Genomic DNA, 15,361 nt, shown 5'->3' on the forward strand with positions numbered 1-15,361 from the left:
AATGCGGCATCAGCCCCGCCCAAGCCAAGCTTTGCGCGGGACGCGCGGCGCTAAGTTGTTTGGAAGGAAAGATGCCCTTGTGGCGATCTCTTGCTCAATAAGCCAGCACGGGACCGTAGCTTCTACAAAGGCTCGTTCGGAAATATATGCCCCGCTTCAGCTCGATGGAGCTTGGAGTAAAAATCCCATTCAGGTCCATAGGCGCTCACTCTCAGGCAAGCGGGATGGGATCGCGCCTATTGTCTACCTGGGAACACGCATAACTGAACTAAACTCGTTTTACTCCTGGATAGGCATGCAAATAGGACGTTTTCGTCTTCTCACCCCAGAAGGCTTTTCTTGGAGACTCAAACTACAATCTACACACAGTGCAGAAATGGTTCTGGTGACGTTTTGTTTAAAATTACAGGGGCTTGGACTAGATGACCCTCGGGTTTCTTCCAACTCTATAATTCTACGAAAGTCGCATTCATAGCTACATTTGCTACATTTTTCTAGTTTTCCATCCTCACCTCTGGTAACGCCCACTAAATAACTCCGGTAACTTCGGCTTCGTCCGGAATGGAACAAAACGCGTTTCTGTAATCCCAGCAGAGAACGTCGTTCAGCTGAAACAGGAACGAAAAACTCCAAGCCACCTAGCTTGAATTTATCCACCACTTTAAGAGTGTATTTCCGGAGCTCATTCTCGGAGGATTAAGGAGGGGAGGGGGGAGCTACGGAAATAGCCGATTGTGGCGGCGTTTCTCCTTCCCCTTGCGGAAATAGTCGAAGTGAAGATAGCGATCCGTGACGGAGAAAGCCGGTGCCGCCCGAATGCGAGGGCTGCAGGCTGCACGGAGACTACCGATGTTTTCCGAAACCGCAGCGACCGAACAGAGAGCGAAGAAGGGAGGCTAAAAAAACCAAACCCTGGTGAGGGTTTGTCGGAGCCTGACGGAAATGACCGATGTTTCCCGAAGGAAAGCGCCTTAGCATCCAGAACTGAGGAGGCGGGGCATAGACTTAAGAAAGAGGGTGGGTTCAAAAAAGAAAAAAGGACTGGATGGAATGGGAGGAGCTTTGGCGGAAAGAGCCGATATCAGCCGACGTTAAGCGAAGGCGTCGTCGTCCGAGTTTCCCGGATGTAGTCGGACGGCGGTAGTGTTGGGAGCTGGAGCTGTAGCTGAAGGGAGGGAGGAGGAGGTGTTGGCGGCGGCGGAGGGCGAGCGAGCGAGCGAGCGAAGGCGGCCAGTGGCAGCAGCGGAGGGGACACCGCCGCCTTGTGCCTCCCGCGCTCCGCTGCGCGTGTGTGTCCGTCCTGCGGGGGCGCCTCTCCTTCTCGCTGGTGCGGAGAGGAGGAGATGGGCCCGTGAGCGCTGCTTCCCCTCACAGCCGAGCTGCCTGAGCCGCCCCTCCTCCGCCTCCTCCTCCCTCCCTCCCCCTCCTCCTCCTCTTCCCTGTCCCCGGTCGGAGCGCTGCCTCCCCCTCCCCCCTCGGCGGCGCCCGTGGCCCGGCCGCGCCCTCCTGGTCCCCTCAGTCTCTCACACACAGGCCGGGCATTGATGGTAATGTATGCGAGGAATAAGCAAAGACTCAATGATGGGTAAATAACCCCCTTTCTCGTTCCGCCCTCTTCCCGTCTTACTCTCTATCTTCTCTCTCTCTTTTTCCTCCCCCCCCCACCCTCAATACCAACGGCCAGTAACGGTCGCTCACTAACGTAACGTCTTTTTCTCCTCTCTTTCCAGCTGTCACGACCGCAAGGGGGACTCGCAGCCCTACCAGGTACCGACTTCTTCGCCCGCCGCAGCCCCACACACCGATAGGCCCCGGCGGCGGCGGCAGTAACTGGAGTGTGGGAGGGCGAGCGAAACTACTCGAGCGCAGGCCTCGGCCGCCGCTGCAGGCCGCGGGGGAGGGGAGCCAACCGCTTCCCTTCGCTATACTCCGCGCGCGGCGGGCCGGGAGGGGGGAAGGGGGCGGGAGCGGCGGCGACTCTGGCTCTTGCTCTCTCTTGCCCCCGCGACCGCGAGGGCTTGAGCGCGAGCTGAGGCGGCGATAGGCGCTTGGCGGTGGGTCAAGGAAGCAGAGGCCTAGGCCCGATGCGGGCCGCAGGAGGCGGAGGGAGGCATTGTTTTTTCTGTTTTTTTTTTCTTTTCCGCCGAGCGAAACCCATGGGATGGCGGTAAGCGGCTGGAACCCGAGTCCGAAAGGGCTTCCCGAGTGCCGCTGATCCTCTTCCCTTCCGTAGGAGACGAAATAGGAGCCGGGATAGGTTCTAGGCCTTGGGCTTGTAGTAAAGCCCGAAGGGAATTCTAGTTCCTCAAACCATTTCTGTCAACTGAGGAAACTTTAAATTGGGACCATGTTGAAGGTACCCCTGAAGAAATTTGGGAAATGGCCGGTGTGAAGCTGTGTCTGTGTGAGAAACATTTGAGGCTTTCCCTTTGTCATCCCCCCAGTGTTAAAAGGATCGGGAGGGCTGGAGGTGTAAATAGGGTCATTTACAGTGGGTTATTTGACCACTACACTTATAGACCTGAGTGATCAGATGAAAAAATGCAGTTTTGATAACTGGAGGCTGCAGTTAGTGACAGCACATCTAATGTAAACATTTATCACACAGCCTTGTGAAAAGGGGCAGATGGAGAGAGGTAATGGACAAGGCCCTGTTGTGTTTAGTATAACACAAGGCGGTGTGGATGCTACAAAGCTGCATATTCCACTCATACTACTACAAAATCTATCAAAGCCTTTGATTCTTTTGCCAGAAATCTCACCGCTCTTTAAAGTGCGTAACAATCTCAGTTCATAGATGAGTAGTACCACTGGTTAACATTGACTATTTGTTTAGATTGTGCGGGATATATTTTTAAGGGGGGAAATGGAGAAGATGTCTTATTGAAGCTGGTATCAAATCCCTCAAACATTTTTCATTGTCACCTGTATATGGTAAAAGGTATTTTCCATTTAGTAAGTAAATAAAAACATCCTGCATCCTGCAAATGAAATAATTCTATTGGGCAGTATGCATAGTCGAACGTGTTTCAGCCAAGGTGGTACTTAAGACTTATTTGAGAATAGTCTCCCATTAAACACAATGGAATATACATAGTTATGATGTAGAACACCAAAAAGAAGCTTGACTTGGTTGAAGATTGGCACCATGTGTTAATTGTACTACTCTGAATAAATCCCAATTTTGGAAATAGAATGTTTGTAATAAATTGGAATTGGGGTTGAGAAACCCAGTATTACTTGCTATTAAGTTTGTAAAATGACATAGCACTAGTTATCATCTAGACCAGGCATCCCCAAACTTCGGCCCTCCAGATGTTTTGGACTACAGTTCCCATCTTCCCCGACCACTGGTCCTGTTAGCTAGGGATCATGGGAGTTGTAGGCCAAAACATCTGGAGGGCCAAAGTTTGGGGATGCCCGATCTAGACAATTGTGAAACTAGTTCCATGATTTAAGAGGATTTCTAGGTTTGATTTATTTTGGACAGCAGCTTTTCCATGCTGCATGGCAAACTGTTTTTTAAAAAGATATTTCAAAACACAGCTTCAGAAATCTGTACTTGTTATTTCTTTCAGGCTCTTAAATACTCATCAAAGAGTCACCCCAGTGGTGGTGATCACCGGCATGACAAGATGCGAGACACCACAGACCCTTCACCACCAAATAAAATGTTGCGGAGATCTGATAGCCCTGAAAACAAGTATGGTGACAACACTGGACACAGTAAAGCTAAAAGCATGCATACTCACAGAGTTAGAGAAAGGGATGGTGGTGAGTTAAACTTTAACTGATTTGTATTCAATATACTGCTAGTAATTGAAATAAAACTTGCACCAAAACAAAAGCACATTAATTGAGGTGAAGAATTTACCTCACCATTATTTCAGTTCATTCACAACACTGCCACAGGTTCTGTATCCCTGTGTTAGGGGGCTTTAGGGAAACCTGGCTGCTTTTGTTGGCTAGTCAGGACGGCTTCATAAACCTGGGCTTTTTGTAGAAACTGCCATCCAGTGCAATCTAGCATGGTGGTGTTTGAAGGAAATGATACTGTGTCTTTTGGAAGGCAGGCCTTCATGTGCCTGATATAAAATTTGTTCTTCCCTATAAGTACAGTTTACAAGAGAGACAGTGTAGTGTAATGGATACAGTACTGGCCCTGTACTGGAGGTATCTGGCTTCAGATACCCTTACTCAAGCTTAAAGCTTGCTGGATGGTCTTGGGAAGCTACACATCTCACTCAGCCAAACCTTGCATTCAGGGAAATTATGAAGAAAATGGGGTTTACCATAAATACTCTGCAAGGAGCTATAGGTTGAAAGATAGGGATACAAATGTTATGAATAAAATACACTGGGACCTCGACTTATGAATTTAATCCATTCCGAATGCATACTCATAGGTCAAAAACTTCGTATGTTGAGTTTCCCATAGGAAAGGTGGTTTCCCATGGGAATGTATTGGAAACGGAGAAATTCGTAGGTTGAGGAAACCGCATCTAAAAATTCGTAAGTCGAGGAAACCGCATCTAGCTGCGAATGGGTTTTCCATTCGGATATCGAAAAAATTGCAAGCGTGCGGCCACTTTTTCCGCTCGTAAGTCGAAAACATCTGATGTCGAGTAGCTCATAAGTCGAGGTCCCACTGTAAAGTGAACAATTAGTGAAGTAAACAACATATAAAACAAATTCTTAATGCAATGAGTTAACACAGTTCTTGTGTCTTGGTTTTATTAAACAAAATTTATATACCATTTTATTGTAATAAAACCTATTACGTGGTTAGTTGAGATTTGCAAGTATAGAAATAACAGTAATTCCATGAAGCATTTTCTTTTATGCTAAGGCTATCACAAATCATTTTAAGTTTTTGGGACAGCGAGGAGGTTTTTGTTTTTGACAAATTTTCATGTTGGGTATCCAACACCCATCATATTGTTGTAGTTAAATGCTCTGATAATGGCTGCATCCTAGTGCTATAGAAGAAGAAACTGTTTTCAGGTTCTGCTATATTACATATTCGCCGCTACACTTTGAAGGTTGTAATTGACAGCCCAAATCCTGTTCTTATCTATAGCTGTTGTGATGAAGGGACAACTATGGTGTCATCTTGCATGATGTGTAACTACATCTCAAGAAGTCTAATTCTAAAAAGAGAAAGTCTCTCGTTCCAATACTCTACTGGAGATTCTCACTAATGCTGGATTAATGGGGCTGCTTCTGAAACTGTATGGGATTTTGTATGTCCCATGTCCCCACCTTTTCCTTGCCCCTTGCTCCCTGCTCCCCAGGCTTTCATGTGGTGTTCATGTTCAGTACTTTCGTCCAGTACTGGAATAGCAGTGATGAAGCTGTTGATCTGGTAAAGACAGCATCTGCCTACAGGCCTGTGATGCTTTTCTGCCACACTATAGTAGAGTAATGGGCCTTTGGTAGTTTTTACTAGAGGCGTGCATCTGCCACAAAAATCAACTTGTATCTGTAGATTTGAGAAGTGGCCAGTTCTGTTACTCAGAACTAAATTGGATATGATAAATAATTAAGCTCTCTTTTCTTTCTATTAACTATTATAGGGAATCTAAAAATGTCCATAACCACCTCCCCCTTCACAGACGTGGATGGGATTTTCAGGCACAGCAGTCCCTCCAGAGTGGTTTTTTGTATATTTTTAATGCATTGTTACAACTTATAAATACATCATACAATATTCATCATTATCTCTTATCCTTGGACTTCCCAGTCCATCTCTCCATGGTGTTCTAGGTAGTCTTTTGTTGGCTGCATAATCTATTATTCCACCCATTTCCGTCTCAAATCTTCCTTTATTTAATGTTATCTGCTGTTCATATGTTCATTCCTACTTGTAGGTTGAATTGACTATTATACTTTCTAAGATAGTCTCTAAAACACTTTGAAGAGTGGATTAAGCCTGCCAATTTAGAGGCAGATGCACCCAGGAATTTTAAAAGTTTGTTAAAAGGAAAAAAATATATTTTCTACCAGGTGTGGTTGCAATTTGCAGGCATGCTCCCCACTTTGGTGGGGGTGAAATCTGCCAAATTTCAGCTGCAGTAATTCCCCTTCAAAGCCATATTTTTTACTATTTTGGGGTGGTTGTGGTAGGAATCATAACATGGTAGATGGGGTGGATAAATACCCCCAGGAAAGACTGGGGTGGGTAAAATATCACCCTGAAATGATTCTATTACACCTAGGGTCATTAGTAGAGTTGGGGTGGGCTACTGCCCCCATCAATGATTTTTTTGGGATATAGCCTTTCCTTTTTGTGACATAACACCATTGACTTGCATAGAGAAGGGTGTTGGCGTTGGGGGAAAAATAGCATAGGTTGAAATAAACAGCATAGATTGAATTGAGCAGCAGTTTTTAATGTTTTCTTGAACATTTCTCCCCCAAATTGGTGTGCTCTGGAAAATAATTAATTGTGATTAAAATCTAGACTTCTTCATATTGAACTACAGTATTCTCCTTGCCCCCCTACTCCCTCCCCATCTGAGCTCAGTGTGTGTTTCTCTAGTTAGCTTGGCTTTACTTAAAAAATAAAATAACATGCACTTAAAAATGCAGTGCTTTAAGGGCAACGGAGTTCACAAAGTGATTTGAGACTTTAGGGAGTCCGTCACCTGACTCAAAATGCCTTAGCAGTGCAATTTGACTTGGGAATGTGAAAAGCTCATACAAATCACCCCTTTTTGACTCATAATTTTGGAGGTACACAAAGATGATGCACATCTCCAGTATTTACCTTTTAAATGCGCCTGCTTCACGGATCCATGCTTCAAGGTATTAGATGTTTAGACTTGCATGGATTCTTCATTCACAATATCACTGACTTGTTCATCTTAGGTTAGAAAATAGGAGTAGCAGTATTAAAATATACGGTAATGTGTTATATTTGCCAGTATCTTAGTACCGTGTCAGATTATCTCTACATCAAGAATGTTTCTGTGGGGAGCTTCATTCTTAAAGGATGGTATGCAATTGCGACTCTACTAGCATCAGTAGAATGGGGAGGGAGACAATTTTTAGGGAGTTGAGGAACTCTCTGGAGCAGATTCAGGAGGACGCCAAAAATTACTTTCCTCCCTGTTCTGCCGATGGATCCCTTCAATCAATGGGCGGTCACCGTCACCATTGTATATAGTACCACCGTGGGAATCATCTTGCTCCCATAGTAGAAATTAATACAGATCATCTTGACCAATTTGCTTGGAAGTAAAGTCAAAGGTAGTAAATGTGTGCTTGTCATTTAAAAAATAGTAGAATAATTTTAATATTGGGGGTATTCATCCTTTCCAGAAAATAACTTGAGGCCTCAACTTCAGTTGCTTACAATTCAAAGGGCTTGCTCTTAATGTTGAACCCCATTTTGAAACAGATACTAGTATGATCACTTTGTACCTGGAGCGGGGGGGGGGGTGTCTTTCTTGAAAATGCCTTTCCTTGGCTAGAACCAGGGTCGGCCCTATGGCAGGGGGGCGTCGCGTCGCGAAACGGGGCGGAGTGGGGCACCGGAGGGATCCTCGCACCACGGTGCCAGGGCACCAGATATGCTTAAGACGGCCCTGGCTAGAACCTGGAATGAACATATTGGGTAGGTGGGTATAAACTTGAAAATATGAAAATTGGGAGAAGGTAGCAGAAGCTGTTAGGTTGAACAGCCACTCCAGAAGTATATTGATCCATTTGGTTGTGCAGTAGTACCCAAGTGGGCTCTTGCATGTTTCCTCTTTCACAGGAATGAGTGTGAAGCTTTGTATGTGACCGTGTTGGGTGTAAAAAGGCAGGGCTTTGATGTTACTGCCTCTTGGAGACCTTTGTGGGGTCCCTGAAAGTTCTGTGTGATATAAAAACACAAAAGACACTAACTGAATGCCTGATCCTATTGGATTAGCTTCCCAGTGATGATGATAATTATTTAATTTAATTTGTCTGTTTGCTTGCTTGCAGCCCACCTGACCGGGTTACCCCAGCCATTCTCTGCAGCTTCCAACAAATTAAAACACACTAAGACATTAAACATTAAAAACTTCCCTATACAGTGCTACCTTCAGATGTCTTCTAAAAATAAGATAGTTCTTTATTTCCTTGACATCTGATGGGAGGGTGTTCCCCAGAGCAGGTGCGACTATTGAAAAGGCCTCTTCCTGTTTGCCTGTTACCTCACTTTTTGCTGTGAGGGAACTGCCAGAAGGCTGAATCTGTTTCCAGGCTGAATGCTAGATTTAATTTTTCATAATTCCTAACACAATTTATTTAGAACAGAATGGTAGGTATAATAGTAGGCAGGAAAGTTTGATAAATCTGGAAGTCATCCTTTGAAATGTAAAGTTGTTTAACATGGCTGTTCTAATCTTAATTTGCACTTTAATGAATTAAGTCTAATTTTATATCCATTGAACCTGTTAGAACTTATTTGTAAGAGTAGACATGTTTAGGATTTAGCTGTCAGACATTTTTCGATTTTGGCTTTAGTTGAATTAATTTTTAAAATGGATTAAATAAACATATAAAGAAAAATATATTGTCTTCGGTTGAATCCATCCTTTAAAAATTATTGAAAACTAAATATCAAGTATTAATAAAATGATAAAACAAAGACAAATGTAATCTTCATAAATTGATATTGACATAAATAATCGATAAGCACAGACCAAGCAAAATAGACAAAATTAATACTTGTTGGGCTATTTGTATTTTTATTATTCTGCCAGGAAAATAGATGTAGTATTTGCTTTCTGTAAATCAGATCAGTTAATTCTGCTGGGCAAATGTAGTTTTATAGCTAATGTCATGTAGAGGCTAAAAGGTTTGAATCATAGAGATTGCTCTTCTGTAAGCTTAAATATTAGAATTAGAGAGTTCTCAAGCTCAAGATTCAGTTTATGACACAGCTAATATTCTCAGCCTAGCTTCCCTCCCTCTCTTACTGCACAAATTATTAATGTGGAAATATTAAGTGTCAATGGCTTTTTGTGCCATTGAACTTAACATTTTTGCTTAATCTTGAAAAATGATGTAGACCTCTTGGAAATTATTTCTTTATATTTGTCCCAAGGCCAGATTCCAGGTTCAAGTTATCTGTATATGCCTGGGAACTTTATAAGACTTCTTTCAATCAGCAGCCATCCACACCCATAAAAAGCTTCTTGCAAATATATGGAGGGCTGTTATTGAAATGTATTTTTGACCCTCAACCCAATGCAAGAGCAGAAGCAATTTATGCTCATACCAACTTTGGTTTTTAATCTCATGTTCTGAAATTCATATCATTTATATTAAAAATGATGTGTAGCTGTTGAATATCGTAAAGGGGTGTGTGTGTGTGTTGATCCATGAGTAAAAACAAGTTTCTATGTGCAAACCTTTTATCTGGCAGGCACATGTGTTGGATGCAGTGCTGTTCTACTAGCTAATGATTGTTACTGGTCCATCAAATATGATGGTTACTTGTCACTTGTTTAGAGAGAAAAGCAGCGAGAGAGCATTTGTTTAGAGCAGGCATCCCCAAACTGCGGCCCTCCAGATGTTTTGGCCTACAACTCCCATGATCCCTAGCTAACAGGACCAGTGGTCGGGGAAGATGGGAATTGTAGTCCAAAACATCTGGAGGGCCGAAGTTTGGGGATGCCTGGTTTAGAGAGAAGCATTCTGGTGATGAGTACTTTCAGGGTGAATGCTGCTAATCACATTTTAGGTCACATAGGCAAGTACAGTGGAACCTCTACTTAAGAATTTAATCCGTTCCGAATGCACATTCGTAAGTAGAAACATTCGTAAGTCGAAACGATGTTTCCCATAGGAATGCATTGGGAATGGATTAATTCGTTCCGGAGCCTAGGGAAAATACACTTTAAAAGAGACTTTGAAGACTTTTAAGGCATGGAACCTGCACAGCAACATTACCTTGCAGTGCAGAGAGCGCGGGCGGCGGCGGAGAGGCTGCGGGAGACCGGTTAGTGGTGGCGGTGGGGGCCTGATCCAGCTGTAGGCCGGCCAGTGGTGGCGGCGGGGCCCGATCTGGTCGTGGGCCGAGCTCCAGAGGCGGCGCAAGGCCACTCTGAGCGGCGGCGGGGCCCGATCCGGCCATGGGCCGATCGCCAGAGGCGGCGCGAGGCCGCTATTGCTGGCGGCGGGCCCCGATCCGGCCATGGGCCGAGCTCCAGAGGCGGCGCGAGGCCGCTGGGAGCGGAGGCGGGGCCCGATCCGGCCATGGGCCAAGCTCCAGAGGCGGCGCAAGGCCGCTATGAGCGGCGGCGGGGCCCGATCCGGCCATGGGCCGATCGCCAGAGGCGGTGCGAGGCCGCTATTGGTGGCGGCGGGGCCTGATCCGGCCATGGGCTGAGCTCCAGAGGCGGCGCGAGGCCGCTGGGAGCGGAGGCGGGGCCCGATCCGGCCATGGGCCGAGCTCCAGAGGCGGCGCGAGGCCGCTGGGAGCGGAGGCGGGGCCCGATCCGGCCATGGGCCGAGCTCTAGAGGCGGCGCGAGGCCGCTGGGAGCGGAGGCGGGGCCCGATCCAGTCATGGGCCGAGCTCCAGAGGCGGCGCGAGGCCGCTATTGGTGGCGGCGGGGCCCGATCCAGCCTTCGGATGTCGAAGAAATTCGTAAGCACACCCCAATTAGTATCGTTCGTAAGTAGAATTTTTCGTAAGTAGGGTTATTCGTAAGTCGAGGTGCCACTGTACAGCAGTGGATATAGCAGCACATTTTTGGATCAGCAGCAGTATTTTATTCTCCAGTGGAAAAAGAGTATGAGTATTGAGTATACTTAAGGACAATTTCAAATAATACAGTGGTACCTTGGTTTGCGAACGCAATCTGTTCCGCGGAGGTGTTTGCTCGCCGAAGGCATGCTTCTGTGCATGCGTGAGCTGCGCAGATCGCTTCTGTGCATCCGACACCGCGGAAACCGGATGTAAACACTTCCGGGTCCGTGGCGTTCGTAAACGGAGGCGTTCATAAACTGAGGTAGGCGTTAACCAAGATTCCACTGTATCCCTTACAAAGCATTCCTTAAAAGCATTCCTTAAAAGAAGAGCTGCCAATTTGTTGCTTTGGCAAAAAGTTGATCTGTGCCATTTTTTCTCAACTCCAGAAGTTATACTAGATAGAACTAGGGATGTATTGCTTTTCTATAAAATTAAAATAGACAGCTTCCAGAGATTAAACATGTAATGTAGTAAAAACTGTTATAATGTCCAAACTATCATTAAACCTACCAGTTACTAAGCACACAGAGAGAACAATATATAAAATAGGAATTTGGTTAGGATGTTTACAGGCTTGATCCCCGGAGAAGTCTCATATTATAAAAGGTGTTCCCTAAGCTTTGCTGGACCATCTCGTGTGGATTTTAAGGCTCAAAACCAAATTGAAATTCAACTCATTGGCTTCAAGGGCAGTCCCCATACGTTTAAAGTAATAAGATCATAGTGGACTGTAACTGTATAAAAACTGTGTTTTTATTTTTGGGTTGGTTTGTCTGACGTTTCTGAAAATGAAGATGGTTGGTTTGATTTTAATTACTAGTTCTTTAATTACTAGTAGTAAAATCACTTCTAAGTATCTTGGAAATGGTTCAATGAAATCTCCTCTGTATCTGGTAAATCATGGCCTCAATTTCCAAAGCTTCTGTCACTTATTGTTCAGCTAATCCAGTGTATTACTATGCCTAGCAGATTTGCAGAATGGTTCCATTGCAGTTCTGCTTTTTCTCAGTATTTCATATAGCATATGTTTTCTTACCTCTGGTGCTAGCTACCATTTTGCAATGATCTATAATGTGCATCTCAATATATGGCGAACATATTTGACTTACAATAAAAAGGACATAATATTCTTTGTCCTGCAAGTGGACATCTAGACCCTTTCCAAAAACTTTGACCCAGTCCAGTGCAAGAGCAGAAGCATTTTGTGCTGTACTACAGAAATGGTCTTGAAATTATTATTATCCCTTTCTGAAATGTTATATTGAAGAATAACTTAAAAACAGACAAGGTTTGCCTATGCAATCAAAACTTCTGCTTATAAAAATACTTGTGTCTAGCATTTTAGTTGCTGAACAGCTGTAGAGTGTGTATGATTTTAATTAAACACGGGGAAGACAGGATGCTGGTGATCATAGGTTCCTGCAGTCTTAGAATATGCAGCTTGTTCTTGGCAGAGTTGTCCCTCTGAAGCAGCTCATGTACAGATTTGGGATACTCTCTAACTTAGCGCTTTCCTTGGATGCACAGGTAGCAGTGGTTATCAGGGGTGCATTTCCCTAGCTACAGCTTGTTCACTAGCATGTTTTCCTAAAGACGTTTGGCCTGGTATTAGTTACTCATAGCATAGTTTGGTTACTTCCAGACTAGATTACTGTAATGCTGCCTTTGAAAACCAGAGACTTAGAACAAAATACAGCTGCCAGACCCACTCCCCCTGCCCCCCCCCACTGTTGGAGAAAATGGATGGGAAAAGACGGTTATTTGGGAATGCAGTTGGGCAGGCAGGAAGGTTAAGCTCCTACGTGTGACTTCTTACTGGTATTTAGCTGTGAGATCTATCCAGGCTTGAGCTAAGGCACTTGCCAGCAACATTTTCAGTTTGGTAAATTAGAACTCCCCACATCTCCTTAACTATGAAACAATGCTTTGTGAAACTTGCAGCCTGATTCCATGCAAAATTAGACAGAATGTCTCACCAGAGTGGTGCATGCTCTAGTTATCTCCCACTTGGACTACTGCAATGCGCTCTATGTTGGGCTACCTTTGAAGGTGATTCAGAAACTGCAGCTAATCCAGAAGGCGGCTGCTATACTGATGACTGGGAGTGGCCACCAAGACCATATCACACCGGTCCTGAAAGACCTTTATTGGCTCCCAGTACGTTTCCGACCACAATTTAAAGTGTTGGTACTGACCTTTAAAGCCCTAAATGGCCTCGGCCTAGTATACGTGAAGGAGCGTCTCCACCCCCACCCCTCAGCCTGGACACTGAAGTCCAGCTCCGAGGACCTTCTGGCGGTTCGCTCCCTGCGAGGTTGCAGGGAACCAGGCAGAGGGCCTTCCTGGTGGTGGCGCCCACCCTGTAGAATTTCCTCCCATCAGATGTCAAGGAAATAAACAACTGTCTGACTTTTAGAAGACATCTGAAGGCAGCCCTGTTTAGGGAGGTTTTATTGTGCTTTTAATTCTGTTGGGAACCATGGCTTTAGGTGCACCTAATCTGCATAAGGATTGGATTGCTACCACAGCCAGGTGATGGAGGCTATTAGCAATGTGTGCATTTGTGTTGGGTCAGGAGGGAGCTGTACCCTGCTCTTAGACAGAGGCAGTTAGTAGCCCATGCATTGAATGTAGGGTGAAGGAGGGGACACCTGACATTTTAACTGGACAGCAAGAGACAGGCCCTCATAATAAACAGTTGTTTTTGGACATAATGGTAAGGGCTCTTTTGGATTATAAACCCTATTCATCTCTGTATTCTGATTTGAAAGTGAAGAAATAAGCATGTTGATGGCTAGAGAGCAAATTACGGAGAACAGATTAAATCTGTAAGAAACTGTTTTAGTATCTAATCTGTGGCAGTGATGGCAAATAACATGCTATATCTCTGACACTATTGTGTCTGCTTTATGTTGTCTAGAGGAGTTGTCCCATGTGGCAAAAGGTCTGTTGCAATCTTGCCAGCAGGGCAAAGAAGTCTGGCTGTGCCAAGTTTGCAATAAACAGTGCAAATAATCACATCTATTCTGACTTTGATTCAGTGGCTATTTCAGGAGTATGGTCACAAAGGATTTCTCTGGTTGGCCTTGGGTATTTTTCAGCTTGTGCAATCTGAGGATATGGACAAGTTATTTGGAAAGATGAGAGCTACCACATGCACTCTTGATCCTTAACCTTCCTGGCTTATTAAATCTGCCAGGCAGCTGGTTCAGATAAGATAGTAAATCCTTTATTGTGGGAGGGAGAAGTTCTAATGACCCTGAAGGAGGCTGCAGTGAAAAACCATCTAACACATAATTTACTCCCCTCCACATGCTTTCTTCATGTTATCAGTGTGGTGTGTGTGTCATTTTGTTGCCATTGCTTAGCAGTTATTTGACTCCTAATTGTCTACACTCTACAGTGTGGTGTAGTGGTTAAGAGCGGTAGACTCACGATTTGGGGAACCGGGTTCGCGTCTCCGGGATATCAAATCCAAACTCTTCTACTTCAGATTGCCAGAAATCTACCAGTAAATTCCTATCTACCTTTGGTCCATCGTGTATTGAATTTTCCTTACCTGGTTAAGGTGATGAACCTGTGATGACAATATTGCACTAGGTTGTCTTGGATGAAACTGATAATTGGGATCCTTTCCAATCTGGTTTCCAGGCTTGGTTTTGGAACTGAAACTGCTTGGCTGCCTTGGTGGTGGTTGTTTACTGGGTGATAAAATGGGGGTGGGGAATTGGCATTCGTCTGTCTCGAGACAATGGAGTGTACCTCTGGAGTTGATGTCAGACCACACAGACGTCGTGACCTAGGGGCACAAGCCTGGGCAGTGTGTATGGAGGAGGTCCTGAACTATCCAGAAGACAGAACCCCTGGTGTGGTCCAAAGGAATTAAAGCAATACGTTTGGCACCAGCTTGGCTGCAGGGGTTGCTAGGAGGTGGTGTACAAGGTGCAATCCAGCTGTTTTAGGGACTTCACTCCGAATTTGTGTACGCTTTATTCCTTAGCCTTTTCTTCCTCCAAAGATATCTCACAAAGCAGCAGAGGTTTAGGATCAGAGTTTTCCTTCTCCTGGGTGGGCTACCTTCCCAGGTTGACGAGTCCCATCTGCCCCTCACTTCCCTCTGCAGCACGTGCAGAAACCTCCTTGACTGTTGGACCCACTATTGGTCTCATCCGCTCAATCCACTGAAGCCTATTTTTGCATGCAGGGGAAGTCCCTGTTCACTTGGTTTAGCTGGCCTGTTGAAGCCCGTTTCCCAGGGTGTGGCCACTGCTACATGCTGACAGCTTCTAGGAGCCAGGGGTGAGAGTTGAGTACCAGGTGGGAACCAAAGTAGACACCCCAGAAAGGAGCATGACGTGTCCCCCCCTAACAGAGGTATTATCTCTTACTTAATGCCCCATATACCCCTCCCCAAAACCCCCAGGAAGTGTATCCCTGTTAATTCCCTGAGTCCTCTCGGTAGCTTTTGATGCCATCAGCCATTGTATCCTTCTGGGTTATTTCTCCAGGTTAGGAGTGGGGAGTCCTGTTCTGATGTGTGTGCTCTAGAACCTCATGCTGGGAGACTGCTAACATAGCCATTGGCCTGTGGGATGCCACAGTATTTCAGCCTGCCTTCCATGTTGTAA

General features: G+C 45.2%; 1 protein-coding gene across 1 annotated transcript in view; it reads left to right on the top strand.

Annotated features, from left to right (window-relative positions):
• Window positions 1-1,110: 1,110 nt before the first annotated feature.
• Window positions 1,111-15,361, top strand: part of WAC (WW domain containing adaptor with coiled-coil) — a 52,053-nt gene continuing 37,802 nt past the window's right edge. Inside the window, exons 1-3 of the mRNA XM_035128897.2 lie at window positions 1,111-1,585; window positions 1,731-1,767; window positions 3,579-3,774. Coding sequence (XP_034984788.1) covers window positions 1,545-1,585; window positions 1,731-1,767; window positions 3,579-3,774 — 274 coding nt within the window. The 5' untranslated portion in view covers window positions 1,111-1,544. The remainder of the gene's footprint in view (window positions 1,586-1,730; window positions 1,768-3,578; window positions 3,775-15,361) is intronic.

Source organism: Zootoca vivipara, chromosome 12, assembly GCF_963506605.1.
Source record: "Zootoca vivipara chromosome 12, rZooViv1.1, whole genome shotgun sequence".
Lineage (NCBI taxonomy): Eukaryota > Metazoa > Chordata > Lepidosauria > Squamata > Lacertidae > Zootoca > Zootoca vivipara.